At 28.8% G+C, this 17706-nt stretch overlaps 3 protein-coding genes across 4 annotated transcripts in view; all 3 read left to right on the top strand.

Moving 5' to 3' along the window:
* LOC111624411 (protein lin-7 homolog C) overlaps positions 1–13927 on the top strand; it is a 16397-nt gene extending 2470 nt beyond the window's left edge. Inside the window, exons 2-5 of one of the 2 annotated variants that reach the window (XM_023367241.1) lie at positions 11457–11498; positions 12988–13136; positions 13433–13642; positions 13702–13927. In XM_023367241.1, coding sequence (XP_023223009.1) covers positions 11457–11498; positions 12988–13136; positions 13433–13642; positions 13702–13860 — 560 coding nt within the window. In that variant the 3' untranslated portion in view covers positions 13861–13927. Of the gene's footprint in view, positions 1–11456; positions 11520–12987; positions 13137–13432; positions 13643–13701 lie in introns of both variants that reach the window. The other variant, XM_023367240.1, reaches the window with a different exon arrangement.
* Positions 3962–5391, top strand: LOC111624412 (protein lin-7 homolog C-like). The gene is made up of 3 exons (XM_023367242.1): positions 3962–4174; positions 4471–4680; positions 4740–5391. Exons 1-3 carry the CDS (start codon positions 3977–3979, stop codon positions 4896–4898), a joined length of 567 nt encoding a protein of 188 aa, XP_023223010.1. The 5' UTR covers positions 3962–3976; the 3' UTR covers positions 4899–5391.
* A 2366-nt stretch (positions 13928–16293) lies between the features above and the next one.
* Positions 16294–17231, top strand: LOC111624409. The gene has a single exon (XM_023367236.1). The coding sequence runs from the start codon at positions 16458–16460 to the stop codon at positions 17118–17120; it is 663 nt and encodes a 220-aa protein (XP_023223004.1). The 5' UTR covers positions 16294–16457; the 3' UTR covers positions 17121–17231.
* The last annotated feature ends 475 nt before the right edge of the window (positions 17232–17706 follow it).

The following is a 17706-nucleotide window of genomic DNA, read 5'->3' as shown; positions in this document are numbered from 1 at the left end:
GCGTCGATTTTCCGAAAGTCAATCATCCGAAAGAATTCCAGTCGGCAAATTTAAATTTTCGCCAGTGCTGTGGCGCTTCAATCTTTGGCTATGTCTTGGGCTACTCAAATATTTTACGTTTTTGATACTAAATTAACATCTGAAGTATAATTTTTTATTATTTTTATATTTTTCAATATATTTATTTTGTTTGTACAAAATAAAAAAATAATTTTTAACGATACAATAGTCTTTGTTAGGCTTAACATCGACGAAAATTCAACACGAAGCGACACGCAACAAATAAAAATTTTAACATTGGATACATTAAACTATTTTTTCGTACATAAATCGATTATCCGAAATATCAGTTATACGAACAACCCCAGTCCCCAATTGATTCAGAAAATCGACGCTCTACTGTATTTACTTATCTTTACTAAATGTCTTAACATTTAAAAGAATTAGCATATTTGACTTACAACAGGCTTTAACATAAAATTTATTATCACTCTTGCTATTTTTTTCTCTACATCTTCATGTTTTTAATCCATATTATTCTAAGAAATTATATGGATTATTCATTATTTTGTTTTATCAAAAATTATAAAAATATCATATAAAAAATCATTTAGTTATGTTGTTTTGAAAATTCTGATATAAATAAGGTCTAACAAAGTGAAAATATCAGTTATTAAAAGTTTATACTGTACATTTTAACATTATATATGTATATTATGTATGAAATATATATATGTGTGTGTGTGTACACAATAGAAGAAAGATAAATATCAAATGCATCTGGTTTGTATTGTATATAAATTGGATAACCATCAGGTTTATAATTGTTTCTTTCATATAATGTCTACTTGTAATTGAGATTTATTGTTACAAATCTCAGTTAAAAAAAGGGTTACTATATTTTGTATATCAATAGTTCATTTGAAATATTAAGAATATAACAAGAGCCAATAAGCTAGAAGTATGCAAGAATTTATAACTATTGCATACGAGAACTTCATGAATATTAGTGTTGATCATTAACAATATACTGTAAATTCAAAAAGCTAATGCATGAAAATGTTATTTTATTCAAACTTTATTGTCATGTGAATGTATTTTGAGCACTTGATTTTTAAGAGAGAATTTTTAAAATATAATAGCAATTAACGGTTTAACTTTTATAAGTTTTATATAGTACTATGTTAGTAACTAGGCTATAACTTCATCCATAGAAAGATTGAGTAAGAAAAAAGCTGATTATTATTAAGTATGTGTATACAGAGTGAAAGAGTATATAAAATACAATTTCACCTGTGTTCATGAAGAATTAAAGAACAAAAATAAGATTTCCAATGAACTAGAACACATTGTTATTTCCAAATATTCATTGGTTTGTAATATAATTGAATGGAAGGATACAATCATAATCCAGTTCAAATTATACTAATTTAAAAACATTTACTGAACAATCATTTCATTTCCATAAATTATTATAGATTTTCACCAAAAAAAAACTAGGAGAAACAAATATTCTTTACTATGGTTAAAAGAATATACCCAAAATATTGAGTGTATTAGTAAAATAATTTAATACATATGTATAACATAAACTTATAATTTGTATTTTATATTTTATTTATCTGATTATACTTATTCAGATTTTTGTTGTGAAGGTAGTTCTTATTTATTTGCAAAGTTCTTTGTTAGATTTCATTGTTGTATAACTATGATGATAATTATGTTAGAGAATATGAATTTTAAGTCTGTTTCACTTGTATTAATATAATTACCTAAATGAAAATTCTTTGGAATAAGTTTTATTCTAGATAAAAAGAAAAATTCTGATATTTTATTTGAATACTCAAAACATTTAATATATTATAAAATACTTTATGTAAAAATTTTTTTACAAAAAAAAACACCATAAAGTATGTTCATAATTATTAATTAAGAATAAGAAATTAATAAACTTATATTGATAACTAATTCTAATTTTTTAAAGATTCTAAATATTTCTTCAGTTCAGACTATATAATGCTGCCACATTTTGAATGTTCTCAAGAGCTTCATTGGTTTTATTTACCTGGAATAATGTCATATTCTATTAAAGATAACCATATTTTCTATTTTTTCAGTTTTACTTGGAAGTCTAAAGAAACAGAAGTAGTAATGCTTTTTCTTTATTCCTTAGAATTTTTAAGACCATTTATGGATACACATTAATTTTTATATAACATAATTTTGAACATAAATTATTATACATAGATGCATTTATTCTTAGTTATATTTTGAAGTAGCACTAAACATAAATCAGAGTGCAAATACTGTATAATCAATGCAAGCTTTACATGTATCCTTAATATGAAATATTATTCAGTATGATATACATTTTTAATCTAATTATTTATAAATGCGGTTAATCATGGTTACTGTTTATTAAGATAATACTGAATAAAAATATTCTTGCAAAAATATATCATTTTATATCATTGACTAATTCTTTCACTTCCTAAAATATCAATAGAAANGAAAGTCTCCTCAATTTATTCCGAATCAGATCGAAACCGCGTGTTAATCCGCGTATAATAAGTTTGATTAACTGGTGTCAAGGAATCCTGACGAACGTCTGAACTTCGCGGTTCAGATCATCTTTGTTTACGCTCTCCTATCAAAGCTAGAGAACTGGTCTTACCGACTAGTGCCCGTAAGTGGCGTAGATTGAGCTCTACGTCCCGGCTGATCTCACACATACAAGAAATTTTGAAATAAATAAAATAAAATGCATACTCTATAAAATTTAATGAAATAAAATAGACATCCATCCTTCTTCGTTAATCTCGAGAATGGAATTAGATAAATGAAAAATTGAGACTAGATAAGGAAAGCATATGACCAACTATATATGAACTGTAGTCTGGATCGGGAGCAGCAGTGCCCACAGACTGTAAAAAGGGCATTGTGTGTGTGTGTGTGTGTGTGTGTGTGTATGTTTGTTTGTGTGTGTATATGCAGGTATCCTTTGATTAATGCAGTGAGTTAATCTATCGATGCTAATACATATATCAAAATTGCATTAATCAAATGTAATGGTACCTCATTACTCGACCAAACAATCACAACCTTTAGAACAAATTTCCGGTTAATAAAAAATATTTTTATTTTAATTTTGTAAAAGGTTTTCTGTGATAAAAATGAGTAAAGCTTTCATTGAGTAAATAAAATGAAACCTCAGAGCTCCCTTGGATATTAAGAAAAAGGCAACTCGATGACAAACAGGTGTTACATACTCCAAGTGCCCCAATTTGTGGCACTCCTGACTGGAAGTCATATGATTTCAATTAGAAATCGAGAACAGATAGATAGAGCTTATTTTTACATTCAAATATGATTTAAAATTGCAGCCTGGCATTGTGAAAATGTCACAATAAGTAATTGCTCATTTTTGTGTGATTTTTTTTTTACTTGAATATACAGTAGAGCGTCGATTTTCCAAAAGTCAATCATCCAAAACGTCAATCATCCGAAAGAATTCAGTCGGCAAATTTAAATTTTCACCAGTGCTGTGGCTATCAATCTTTGGCTATGTCTTGGGCTACTCAAATATTTTATGTTTTTGATACTAAATTAACATCTGAAGTATAATTTTTTATTGTTTTTATATTTTTCAATATATTTATTTTGTTTGTACAAAATAAAAAAATAATTTTTAACGATACAATAGTCNATTTTCTAATAAATTATAATAATAAATTTATTTTCTAAAATAAGTGCATAACTGTACTAATTTTAAGATTGCTTTCTCTATAATTTAATTTTAATAACCATTCGTATTAATATTTCTAACAATTTTGCTTAATTTCATTTTTCATAAACTTTGTTTCGTTACTGGCAATCCCTTGACATTTTTAATTAACTGATTTTTAATAATACTAATTATTATTGTTGTTACTTTTTCACATATGAAATATTTTACAAACTTAACTATACATATGACATGTTTTGTCAAATTAAAATATCTATAATTTATGCATTTTCATCTGTAGGTGGTGAAGTTCCAAGTCAAAAATTGGCAGCTCTACAAAAAGTACTTCAAAGTGATTTCTGTAATGCAGTAAGAGAAGTGTATGAACATGTTTATGAAACAGTTGATATTTCGGGCAGCCCTGATATTCGAGCTAGTGCTACTGCCAAAGTTAGTGTATTGAACTTTGTTTTCATAATAGGCATATTTAGAATAATATTGTCCTTTTTTTTTCTCTATTTTTACTGATCATTAAAGTTTCATGTTCTGTAGTTTGTACTTGGAAATAATGAAATCAAATATTTCATTATTTTAAACTTTAATATACCAGTACATCACTTCTTCAATGGAGCACTTTCTTCATTTTATTTGTTAAAGTCAATTTAAGCCTATGAAAATTAAACAAATTTTCGAAGTATTAAATTTAAAATAATCTTACTAATTTCTCTCAAAAACTGTACTTTTAGGCAACCGTAGCTGCTTTTGCAGCTAGTGAAGGACATGCTCATCCTAGAGTTGTTGAATTACCAAAAACAGATGAAGGATTGGGTTTCAATGTAATGGGAGGAAGGGAACAGAATTCTCCCATTTATATATCTAGAATTATTCCAGGAGGAGTCGCCGACAGACATGGGGGATTAAAACGAGGCGATCAGTTGCTCTCAGTTAACGGAACAGTAAGTATGCTCGTAAATGCTTAAAAGTAAGAGTTAATATTAATAAAATTTTTCCATAGAGTGTAGAAGGAGAGAATCACGAGAAAGCTGTTGAACTACTTAAAGCAGCTCAGGGAACAGTCAAATTGGTGGTCAGATATACTCCAAAAGTACTAGAAGAGATGGAGATGAGATTTGACAAACAACGTGCAATTCGTCGAAAACAAAACATTCACTAACTTCATCTACCAGATAAAAATATTTTATCTTAGAGAAGACTATGTACATATATAAAAATATATATATAGTATTTGTATGGTTGTGGTTTATTAATCAGACATTCCCATTTATATTATATATTAACTTGTATTCTTTTTTTTTTTTAATTATTTAAATATTTTAAAATTTTTTGTTTACAAAATTAATACATACAAAATTATTTTGAAATATTTACATTAACTCTACTTTATTTTGATTAGGAAATAGTTTCCAAGTATATTATGAAAACAATACTTTATTTGGTAGCTGTATATAAATGTTTTGATGTAATTTAAATTATTGCCAAAGTCGAACTTTAATAATTAAAAAATGCAATAATTTTAAATCTTGCATTAAAAATCTAACTATATTGTATTTTACATTTAAGTAAATGGTGAAATTGTTAGCTTATATAAAGATAAGCTGATGTAATTAATATAGAAAAGAATAAATTTGAATGTATTTATATTCAGATTCTAGCGTGTCGTTCAAGTGTGGTAGCAAATTAATCTCTCAGTTTTTTTCCAAATCCATGTCAACCATCTTTGAATTTCTCTTATCTGAAATGTACATTATGATGGATACTCCTAAATAATATGAAAGCAAATTTCAACCGACAAGTGAGCATCTGTCATGCTTTCATGCTCGGTTTCAGATGGATAACTGTCCGAGTCCAAAGATCACCCAGCCAATAGTTAATTCCAAAAATAAAGCATGAAGTCAGCCATCATAAACTATTATATTCCGAATGATTTGTACTGTGCTTTTTATGGCATAAGTCTTACCACATGGAATTGCTAAAGAACTGATTTTTTGTTTAAATTACTTCATAGATTTTAATAAATAACTTACACGTTATTATTAATCCAAAGAGAGATAAATATATCCGGGGCAATCTTAATTTTATTTTACAATTGTTGCCGATAAACATCTTTAACCGTGAGCAGGCGACCTGTGTTTAATTTGTGACCTCGATATAGCGTTACAGATGACTAACGTTCAGGTCGCATACGTGCAAATGAAAACAAATAGTGTATGCGTGTTGATCGAAGTGATTATTGTTATAATATTTAATATCTAACTTTAGACTTTTTATATGATTTGTTCCTGTCTGTTGTAGATTCGGTTATGTTTCTATTTTTAAAGGTTTATTTTCATTTTAAATTATTGCTATTCATTGCTATGATATCAGTAATTTTATTTGTCTTATTAATTAAACATTATAAAAAATAAATTTTAGACAATTTTATTAATTTTTATGTATTATTCATATCATTGTCAGACTTAAACAGTTGAAATTTCAGTTTATTAATATATATATAAATGCTACAAAATATAGCTGTTAAAGTTATGAAATATCACAATGATTGTTAATAATATCTTAGGAGTTGCATTTTAATTATGATGTAATAAATTCGTGTTTTTATGATCTTATTTGTAAGAAAATTGTAACTTCCAAGTTAATAAAGCATGCACTCTAATATTTTGATAAAGTAAATGGCAAACGTTATGAAAATATGTAAAAATTGCATATCAAATAACATTTGTTTATTCATTTTAAAATTTTATAGAGTTCGATTATTATTCAATTTGTTTAATGATAACGCAGAATATAGTGCTTATTACCGGGGGGGCGTGTCTTGCCTGCAAGTGTGTTGGTGACTTTTCTGTTGAACCTTTGGGAATAAGTTGGTTATGGAAATTCTAAGGAAAAGTGTTAAATATCAAGTTAAAATAAGTATTTTGAGAGTTCTTCTAACTCTGAAATTAATTATAATTTTATTAATGATTGCTGGAATTGAAACAAACCCCGGTCCTTTCCCCCGATCTCCCCTGCAGTCAAGTCAAGCAGTTATGCAAAGAAGGGGGCGAGGGAGACTGCGTAAGAAAGATGCTAAAGAAGTTGAAGAAAATAATCAATTGGTAGAGCTACTGGGAGAAGAATATCTATCAGAAGAATATGCGAAGGAGTCTACTGGTGCTACGAGAAATGCTACAATTAGAGATTTTTTTGAACCGACGGGAGAATTAGTGCTACAAAGTTGCAACGAGGCTAAATATTCGTTAAAATCGATTTACGAGTTGATTCAAGAAAAGTTCGATTGCTTAAATCTGGAAATTCAAACAATAAAATATGAAATCAACATTATGAAAAAAGACAATGTTAAGGTTAAGGAAGAGATGAAAAATATTGGTCAAAAGATACACACACTGGAAGAAAAGTCTAATAATTCTTACACCAATTTAAAAGGTATGTTTGAATTCGAACTTGATAAAATGTTAAATGAGAATACAAAGAAAAATTTAGTTATTTTAAACTATCCATTTAAAACTTTGGATGTTTTAGAAGAGTTTAAAAAATTTATTAATGATGTTCTAGATCTTAACAATATAGAAATTGAGGGCCTTGTACAATTAAAAAATAATCATAATAAGCAAATAATAAAAACCATGATGAAATCGGTTAAAGACAGAAATATAATCCTTAAAAAATTCTGGGCAGTGAGACCGAAAATGAAGGATGAAATGAAAAAAATAACAACAACAGATCTGTGTTTAAGATCCAGAATCAGAAGGAAACAGTTAATAAATAGGATTAAGTTAGAGAAATCAGAAAACAATAGAATTTTAGTAAGAGATGACTATTATATAAAAGATAATCTAATGTTTACCTATTATACGAACACTAGAGAGATTATACAATGGAATCATTTTTTGGGAACAGACCTAAATCAAGCTTTGAAACAGCAGTGAATAAATTTAATATGAAGCAGGGTATCGACAGAAGGAATAACATTACAGTAAATAATAATAATAATGGTGGAGATAATTTGGTGGTTGTAAACGGAGTAGTCAAAGATAATGAAATGAGACTGTCAGATAATGATATAAATGAGCTGTTGGTAAGTTTTTGGAACATCCAAGGTCTGAGAGGAAAACTACATAAAACTTGCGGTGAGAGAATTCTTAGATTCAAACGACATAATTGGAATTACAGAAACATGGATTTTAAATTTGAGTGCTGCAGAAAAAATATTCTAATTCATAAAAATAGTGTAATAACTAGTAATGCTCAACGTAAAAGTAAATTCGACCGTCCTTCACAAGGAATCTTGGTGTTGATTAAGAAGCGTTTGCGGGACATACTTTATCATTATATTTCAGATTACTTTATTGCTGCAATAATTAATGTGGATAGTAATATTAAATCAAGATGGTACTATTCTTATTTGGGGTTAATAGTAATGTATCTCCTACCGTCAATTGAGAAGAGAACTATTTTATGTGAAGTTCAAAATTATATAGAAAGATGGTCTTTTTTAGTCCAGTTATGGTTAATTGGAAGAGATTTTAATTCTTGCATTGGCGAGAATACTGATACTGAGTTTGCTCACAATTTTGATAATACTGTATTAGAAACAGAAGAACATCCAAAGATAAGCTGCTAAACATAGATGGTAAAATACTCCTGGATTTTGTACAAGATAATCAATTATTAATTTCGAACAGTAGAATAAAGGGAGATATTCCGGTGGAATTTACTTTTGTTTTCCCAAATGGAAAATCAACGATAGACTATGTTATTTGCTCAGAATTTATGATAGATTACTGTAAGTCTCTGACAGTTCTGGAGGATGACTTATCAGACCACTTTCCGATTCAACTAGAGTTGAAATACTACAAAGGTATAAGAAGAGAAAAAAATGTTCATAGATCAACCCCATACATTAAGCATTGACTATAGACCTTTTTACAATAAATGGAAATTGTTAAAAGAGTTTGAACATATAATTGATGAAATGTTAACCCAGGAGGAAGATAGTAAGCCAATAACGAATTACCTAAGACTTACAATAAAATTAGAAGAGTTCAGATATGGGAAATGCTTAAGTCCCTACAAGCAAGCATATAAGTGTGAATGGTACGACAATACATGTTATATTTATAAAATCAAAAAAACAAGAGTTTAAAAGCATTTAGAAAAACTAATAGAAAAGAATCACTAATGAAATACTTACAAAATAAAAAAATCTATAATAATTTAATTAAAAGCAAAAAAGAAGACGTAGTTTCAAATATTAGCAAGAAATTAACAGAATCAAGAGATTCCAGAGTTTTCTAGTTGATAATTAATGGCTTTCGTAAAAGGAAGTCTGACTATAGTGCGCATATAAGAGTAGAACGTAACAAATGGATTAAATATTTTAAAGAATTTTCCGAAACTTATTTGATAAACCATAGCCAAACACAGATGAAATTTAAGATATTGCAAGTAATTTATCAGGCAGAGATAATTAAGGTGGAAGAAGTCTAAGATCGAATTAAAAAACTAAAAGATAAATCAACACCTGGTTCAGATATGATACCCAATTCGCTTATTAAAATATTTCCTCTAGAGCTAATCAAATACTTGTCCAAACAATTCAACGAATTTTATAATCAAAGTATAATTCCGGATAAATGGAATGAAATCATTTTCACAATGATATATAAACAAGGCAAAAGAGAGGAGCCTTCAAACTACAGACCAATAGCATTTATTATTGAGCCTTCGGAAAATATTCACATCAATTTTAGCTGAGAAATTTAATATTTGGACTGCCACAAATAACTATAGGAATGCCATATTGGGTAACTCCTCTGTCCATAAAGGCAATACACCTTTATGGACAGAGGAGGTACCCAAATAGCACTTTTTGTTTTAATAGCACTAATTCAAGTACAATTAATCAAGAAAAGACATAAAGTCTTTGCTCTTTTTTGGATCTAGAAAAAGCATATGATTCAATTAGTATAAATGATTTACAGAGAAAATTGAAAAAACATAAAGCAGACGATCATCTGATAAAAATGATAGGTTTGTTGTTTGGGAGATACAAGACGATAATTAAACAAGATAATGATGTCTGGCCATCATTTATAACAGATAGAGGTCTATTACATGGAGACCCTCTGTCTCTGTATCTATTTGATTTAAATAAATGTTTTGTAAGAGATGAAGACGGCATTCAAGTTGACAACCAAACCACACACTCAATCACATACGCAGATGACATTGTATTAGTAGCTCCAACGGCTGCTGCACTTAGCAGGAAAATCCAACAGATATCTGAATACTCGGAAGATCTAAAGATTAAAATAAACCCCAAAAAATCAGTTATAATGATTTTTTGAAATGCCAGTAATTTATCCAAAAAACACATGTGCTTTTATATTAAGAAAGAAGAAGTGAAAATAGTTAATGAAGTCAAATTCTTGGGAATAACATTCATGTCTAATTTATCATTTGATAAACACTATAAAAGTTCAATAATAAAAGCAAAAAATTTAATAAATAATCTGATAGTGTTATTCTGTAAAGCTAAAATGAAGAATTTGGGAATACATTTTCAACTCTTTAATTCAATTATCATTAATTCGATGTTTTACGCATCTCCAATCTGGTCTACAGGTAAATTCAATGATTTTGAAAAATTATAAAATGGTTTTATTGAAGAATTTTCCAATTAGAATACAATATTCCTGGTAGCGCTTTAAGATTGGAACTGAGTAGATATAAATTAAACACCATATTAATAAAAAGGTATTTAAAATTTCTACAAAAATTTATAAATGCCGAAGGTTTGACGACAAAATTACTGAATGTATTATATCAAAAATCGAAGATTACGGATTTAAAATGAAATTGGGTAGTATAACTATCGAAGATATTTAACACACATGGATTCTTGATAAGACTATTTATGGACCAAACAAATATCAATGAACAGCAAAGTAAATTATTAATACATAGAGTAATGGAAAACTGTATTGTCCAAGATATCGAAGACATACAGAAACGAAATAATACAAGCTGGTATAAAATAATTTTAAATTACCCATCAAACAATAATTATATGCTGACAAATCTTGCATTTAATGTAAAAAAATTCTTTATACAGTCAAGACTAAACAAAAACAGGATAATTATTAATGACAAATTCTTAGATTACGCTCAATCCAAATGCCCAAGTTGTAGTAAGACATTATCGAAATTTCATATTTTTTGTGAAGATTGCAATGGAAATGAGACTATTCAAAATTCTGATATTGGTCGATTAGTCAACTGCTCTAATGAAACGGATACGTATAAGTGCCTTGACAAAGCAAATATCAATACTATTTTTAGGTTATATAACTATAGAAAGCAACTTGTGAATAAAAACTTGGAGTAAATTAGTAAATGTTTGTACTACATGTTAGATAACTAGTGTCAAATATCTATAAGAAGAAGGCTGTAATGGTGGTGGAAGTATATGTTGTATTAATAAATCGCATCCTTGTAACAGGCGAAAGCCTTATACGCTAAATAAACTTTGATTTGATTTGATTAGTGCTTATTATCGGTAATATTGCATGGAAATATTTTCAAATTTATTCAAAGTATTTAAAGATAAATCATAAATTTAAAAAGTTAGTTTAAAGTAAAATTTGCTAATATTTGAAATTATTTATAAATTAATATAACTGTTTTTATAATGTAATATAATTTTTTCCAGATGTTAAACGTGCAATAGAATTATTAGAGAAACTCCAAAAGAGTGAGTACAGCTTCTGGCTTGGTATGATCTGTGCACTCAATTGCACATTTTTCTATCTTTCCTAAACTTTAAGCATAAATTTGCACTATAAAATTAATGCTTTGAGCACAGATATGCATTTATTTAAACATAACATATACTTAATAGATACATATTTCAAATAATTTTACAAATGTTTGTGTAAAATTATTATAATTTTAAGAATAAATTGTTTACATATCATACTTAAATAATAAATTGAAACTGATCAAATATTCTATAGTCTATCATTGCATAGGCCTGACAATGCATGAACATAGTTTGTGAAGTAGCTCTGTTCTGAGTGAAATCTTTTAAAAACATTAGAATATTCACAGAAATAGACGGAAATAAGTTTTATATTAAGAACATTATATTCAGTGAGATATTTAGTCATATGTAAACACTATAAACTGATTTTAAATAAATTTAATTCTCAAATTTTGAAAATAATCTCAAAAATCTTTACAAAATTCACTTGAAGGAATGAAGTTAAGAAAGAAGAGATAAATAGCATTTTATTAAAATATTTAGAGCTTTTATTCAATACGAATACAATTCAAAATTCTAATGACCATAACCTTGAACTAATTGGCAAGTCATATTCTGACAAAAACTAAATATTTATTATGCTTCTTGCCAGTAAGAGTAATAAGAGAAATAAATCTATATATGGATTTTTAAGTTAATAAACTAAAGTAGGATATATATTGAAATTGATATTGTTTCTTTAGATGGAAAACTGATACAGATTACAAATGCAGGTAATTTAATATCTTGGAGTCTGTTTCATATCACAATGATCCACAGTCTAATATTACCATTAATAATTGTTGCTTTCCAAATTAATTTTTGTTAAAAATAATAAATTTAAGATTTTTGTGAACTGAAATATTGTTCAAGATGTAAAATTAATAGTTAAAATTGACCATCAATGTTTAGAAAACTTACAAAATATTCTTTCTTAATAAAAATATTTTCTAGAATATGATACACTGCTTACTAGTTAATATAATACTTACATGATTTAAATTACATGTGTAAATAAGAGTTCAATGATATGAGTTAAGGAAAAAATTCTCATTTATTCAATTTTAACTGAAAAGAAATAGTTATTTACTTTATGAAATGTGAGATTAAATAAATAGTAAAATTTTCTAATAAATTATAATAATAAATTTATTTTCTAAAATAAGTGCATAACTGTACTAATTTTAAGATTGCTTTCTCTATAATTTAATTTTAATAACCATTCGTATTAATATTTCTAACAATTTTGCTTAATTTCATTTTTCATAAACTTTGTTTCGTTACTGGCAATCCCTTGACATTTTTAATTAACTGATTTTTAATAATACTAATTATTATTGTTGTTACTTTTTCACATATGAAATATTTTACAAACTTAACTATACATATGACATGTTTTGTCAAATTAAAATATCTATAATTTATGCATTTTCATCTGTAGGTGGTGAAGTTCCAAGTCAAAAATTGGCAGCTCTACAAAAAGTACTTCAAAGTGATTTCTGTAATGCAGTAAGAGAAGTGTATGAACATGTTTATGAAACAGTTGATATTTCGGGCAGCCCTGATATTCGAGCTAGTGCTACTGCCAAAGTTAGTGTATTGAACTTTGTTTTCATAATAGGCATATTTAGAATAATATTGTCCTTTTTTTTTCTCTATTTTTACTGATCATTAAAGTTTCATGTTCTGTAGTTTGTACTTGGAAATAATGAAATCAAATATTTCATTATTTTAAACTTTAATATACCAGTACATCACTTCTTCAATGGAGCACTTTCTTCATTTTATTTGTTAAAGTCAATTTAAGCCTATGAAAATTAAACAAATTTTCGAAGTATTAAATTTAAAATAATCTTACTAATTTCTCTCAAAAACTGTACTTTTAGGCAACCGTAGCTGCTTTTGCAGCTAGTGAAGGACATGCTCATCCTAGAGTTGTTGAATTACCAAAAACAGATGAAGGATTGGGTTTCAATGTAATGGGAGGAAGGGAACAGAATTCTCCCATTTATATATCTAGAATTATTCCAGGAGGAGTCGCCGACAGACATGGGGGATTAAAACGAGGCGATCAGTTGCTCTCAGTTAACGGAACAGTAAGTATGCTCGTAAATGCTTAAAAGTAAGAGTTAATATTAATAAAATTTTTCCATAGAGTGTAGAAGGAGAGAATCACGAGAAAGCTGTTGAACTACTTAAAGCAGCTCAGGGAACAGTCAAATTGGTGGTCAGATATACTCCAAAAGTACTAGAAGAGATGGAGATGAGATTTGACAAACAACGTGCAATTCGTCGAAAACAAAACATTCACTAACTTCATCTACCAGATAAAAATATTTTATCTTAGAGAAGACTATGTACATATATAAAAATATATATATAGTATTTAGAGAAACTCCAAAAGAGTGAGTACAGCTTCTGGCTTGGTATGATCTGTGCACTCAATTGCACATTTTTCTATCTTTCCTAAACTTTAAGCATAAATTTGCACTATAAAATTAATGCTTTGAGCACAGATATGCATTTATTTAAACATAACATATACTTAATAGATACATATTTCAAATAATTTTACAAATGTTTGTGTAAAATTATTATAATTTTAAGAATAAATTGTTTACATATCATACTTAAATAATAAATTGAAACTGATCAAATATTCTATAGTCTATCATTGCATAGGCCTGACAATGCATGAACATAGTTTGTGAAGTAGCTCTGTTCTGAGTGAAATCTTTTAAAAACATTAGAATATTNTAGCTTATATAAAGATAAGCTGATGTAATTAATATAGAAAAGAATAAATTTGAATGTATTTATATTCAGATTCTAGCGTGTCGTTCAAGTGTGGTAGCAAATTAATCTCTCAGTTTTTTTCCAAATCCATGTCAACCATCTTTGAATTTCTCTTATCTGAAATGTACATTATGATGGATACTCCTAAATAATATGAAAGCAAATTTCAACCGACAAGTGAGCATCTGTCATGCTTTCATGCTCGGTTTCAGATGGATAACTGTCCGAGTCCAAAGATCACCCAGCCAATAGTTAATTCCAAAAATAAAGCATGAAGTCAGCCATCATAAACTATTATATTCCGAATGATTTGTACTGTGCTTTTTATGGCATAAGTCTTACCACATGGAATTGCTAAAGAACTGATTTTTTGTTTAAATTACTTCATAGATTTTAATAAATAACTTACACGTTATTATTAATCCAAAGAGAGATAAATATATCCGGGGCAATCTTAATTTTATTTTACAATTGTTGCCGATAAACATCTTTAACCGTGAGCAGGCGACCTGTGTTTAATTTGTGACCTCGATATAGCGTTACAGATGACTAACGTTCAGGTCGCATACGTGCAAATGAAAACAAATAGTGTATGCGTGTTGATCGAAGTGATTATTGTTATAATATTTAATATCTAACTTTAGACTTTTTATATGATTTGTTCCTGTCTGTTGTAGATTCGGTTATGTTTCTATTTTTAAAGGTTTATTTTCATTTTAAATTAAGCAAAATTTCGCTTCAAAATATAATAAATATAAAGAAAAATCCTCATTCTGTTTACGAAATTCTCTGAGGATTTTAGACATGTTTAATGTATGATGATTTTGTTTACGGTATATTGAAGTACTAACTGGAGAGAAATTTTACTTATAAATCTGAATTAATTTAATTTTTTAAGTTAGAAATTACTATTAAATAATATATCTGGGTATTCTCACGCGGTTTGAATCCATTCGCTAACTTCAAAGATGTATGGGGGATACCTCGGTTAAGTGGGCGGAGGAAGTTTTCCCCGAAATTTTACACACAGTTTTAATTTGTTAACATTTTTACTCGTTCTGTCTGATTCTTTCGTTCTTGATTTGCACGAATTTGAGAGGAGTTTTTCCCCTGTGCCCCCGCGTGTTAAGCCAGGGGCAAACGTGACTACAAAGAAGTGTGCATTTTGTATTTTCTGTATAAATATAATAATACAATGTTGCAATCACTTATTATAAATATGAAAGATTTTAAAACAATATTTAAAATCCGCGTATGTTAATATTATTGTGTTTTTCATAAAAGAATATGTAATAAAGTAATAACAGCGTTTTTTATAGCGATTAGACAATAGGCGATACACAAACATTGTATTCAAAAAGTTAGTGTACTGTGTATATTTTTCTGTGTTTAATTAGGCCCGATTTGTGCTAAGTATAATTTTTCATAAAAATCCATGGCACGTTCGTTCTTTAATTAATTAAGCACAATTTAAACGTCGTGGTAAATAAATTGATCGGCGCTACCGACGAATTTTACATCTCGTAACAAAACCAGTTAAACGCTATGACGCATTGTACATTTTTTCTGTATTACGTATTTTAGGACTTAATGACGTTTATAAGTAGTTATCCTTGTTTCGTGTCGACATTTGTAACTATTTCGCGACGCCAGAACGGTTTCTTTTCCGACTTCCTGTTTAGAATTCGATATCTTGGTCAATCGGTACGATCTCATCACGTGACAGACATAACTGAAATATTTCAAAATATTTTTCGATTAAGACAGATTTTTGAATATTTCTCTTCGTACATCAAAATAATTTAATTTTAGATGTAATAATACGCTACGGTAAGGAACTTTATAGGCGATACATTTCTGTTATTAAACGGTTAGGATCAATATCTCTATGGAAACCTTAACAGGTAAACGTTTTCAGCGCACCTAGCGTCGGTGCGCCATCTTTTTTTTTTTCATCTGTCGTGCGAACGGTTGTCGCCTGTATCTGTCTATAATTGGACTGGATTTATCGAAGGGAAGCGGAGAAGATCGGGGAGATGAAGTAAGACTATCCGTTTAAGGTTTATAATATAAAGTATCGATCTTGGTTAAGTGTTAAGTGTAGGAAGAAGCGATATGGCCGTGTCCAGGTTCGATGCCATCACCATGAGTGGGTGCGCACTCGTATTCTTGTCAGCAGTTGTTGTTATAATAGCATTTGCCACTCCTTACTGGTTAGTAAGTGACGGTCAGCTTCCAGTCGAGCACTTTGAAAAATTAGGGTTGTGGGAAGCATGCTTCAAGTCTTTCTCCGACCCTAATTTTCGATTCGATAAAGAATACAGAGGATGCATGTGGATACTGGATGAAGACTACACCGTCATTTACGACATACTCGAGAAACCCTTCTTTATAGCCGTGCAAGTACTCTACACCCTGGGATTTATAGCCGTTCTGGGAGAGTGCCTAGGCTTCCTGGGTTACATCTTCTGCGTACCGTCGGAAAAGGCGGTGACTGCCCTCGTTCTGCTGAGCGTGCTGGCGTTTTCTGCCGGAATCCTCCACACGATAGCGGTCATTGTGTTCGGGGCCCTGGGCGACGGTAGAGATTGGATGCCCGATCCGGATAACAATTACCTGTCTTGGTCTTTCGGTCTGGCGGCAATAGGAGCCATCCTGCAGCTGATCGCCGCCGTGCTGTTTCTATTGGAGAGCGTCATCACTCGTCGAAGATTGGCCAAAGAACAGCAGCAGCTGTACGCCATGGGTCAGATGCCATCCAAAACCAACCATCAGTGAGCGAATTTGCCATTGGTTTTGTTAGAAAATTTTATCCAGAATTTTAAAGGATTAAAAAAAAACAAATGTTATTTTTGTAAAATTTTATAAGATCTGAGAACTCTACTATCTCCAGAATTTGGAGAAAATAATCTGTTATTAAATAGTCCTTCCAGCATTGAATTTAGTTTCAATGCTGGAAGCCTTAAAGGATTAAAAAAAAAACAAATGTTATTTTTGTAAAATTTTATAAGATCTGAGAACTCTACTATCTCCAGAATTTGGAGAAAAATATTCAAATTTTACTTAAAAATTTTTAGTTAAATTTTATAAGATAGTTATACACACACCCACACACATATGCATAATATATTGTAATCATGTGTATTTATGCACAAGTTCATTTTTTTTTACATTTAGATTGAATATTTAGTGATATTTTTTTAAAATTTTACTTTTATTCTTTGTATTGTACATAACAAGAACTTTTTTTTACTTTTTATAAATATGGTAATGGGAAAAATTGTTAGAATTGTATAAACTTAAATAAATGTCTAAAAACTATTGAGTAGAACTGGATTTCTTAATGCTGAATAATGTACAGTAC

The sequence above is a fragment of the Centruroides sculpturatus genome, unplaced genomic scaffold (assembly GCF_000671375.1).
Source record: "Centruroides sculpturatus isolate CEXI.00-Female unplaced genomic scaffold, Cexi_2.0 scaffold397, whole genome shotgun sequence".
NCBI classification, from domain to species: Eukaryota; Metazoa; Arthropoda; class Arachnida; order Scorpiones; family Buthidae; genus Centruroides; species Centruroides sculpturatus.
The sequence above is the reverse complement of the archived record's forward strand: the minus strand, read 5'-3'. Positions and strand labels throughout refer to the sequence as shown.

What these genes read in the sequence shown, in the direction of transcription:
- LOC111624412 (XM_023367242.1), top strand. Translation starts at nt 3,977, where the DNA reads ATGTTTTGTCAAATTAAAATATCTATAATTTATGCATTTTCATCTGTA. An exon ending in GAGCTAGTGCTACTGCCAAA is followed by an intron (nt 4,175 to 4,470) that starts GTTAGTGTATTG and finishes CTGTACTTTTAG; the next exon opens with GCAACCGTAGCTGCTTTTGC. An exon ending in TGCTCTCAGTTAACGGAACA is followed by an intron (nt 4,681 to 4,739) that starts GTAAGTATGCTC and finishes ATTTTTCCATAG; the next exon opens with AGTGTAGAAGGAGAGAATCA.
- LOC111624409 (XM_023367236.1), top strand. Translation starts at nt 16,458, where the DNA reads ATGGCCGTGTCCAGGTTCGATGCCATCACCATGAGTGGGTGCGCACTC.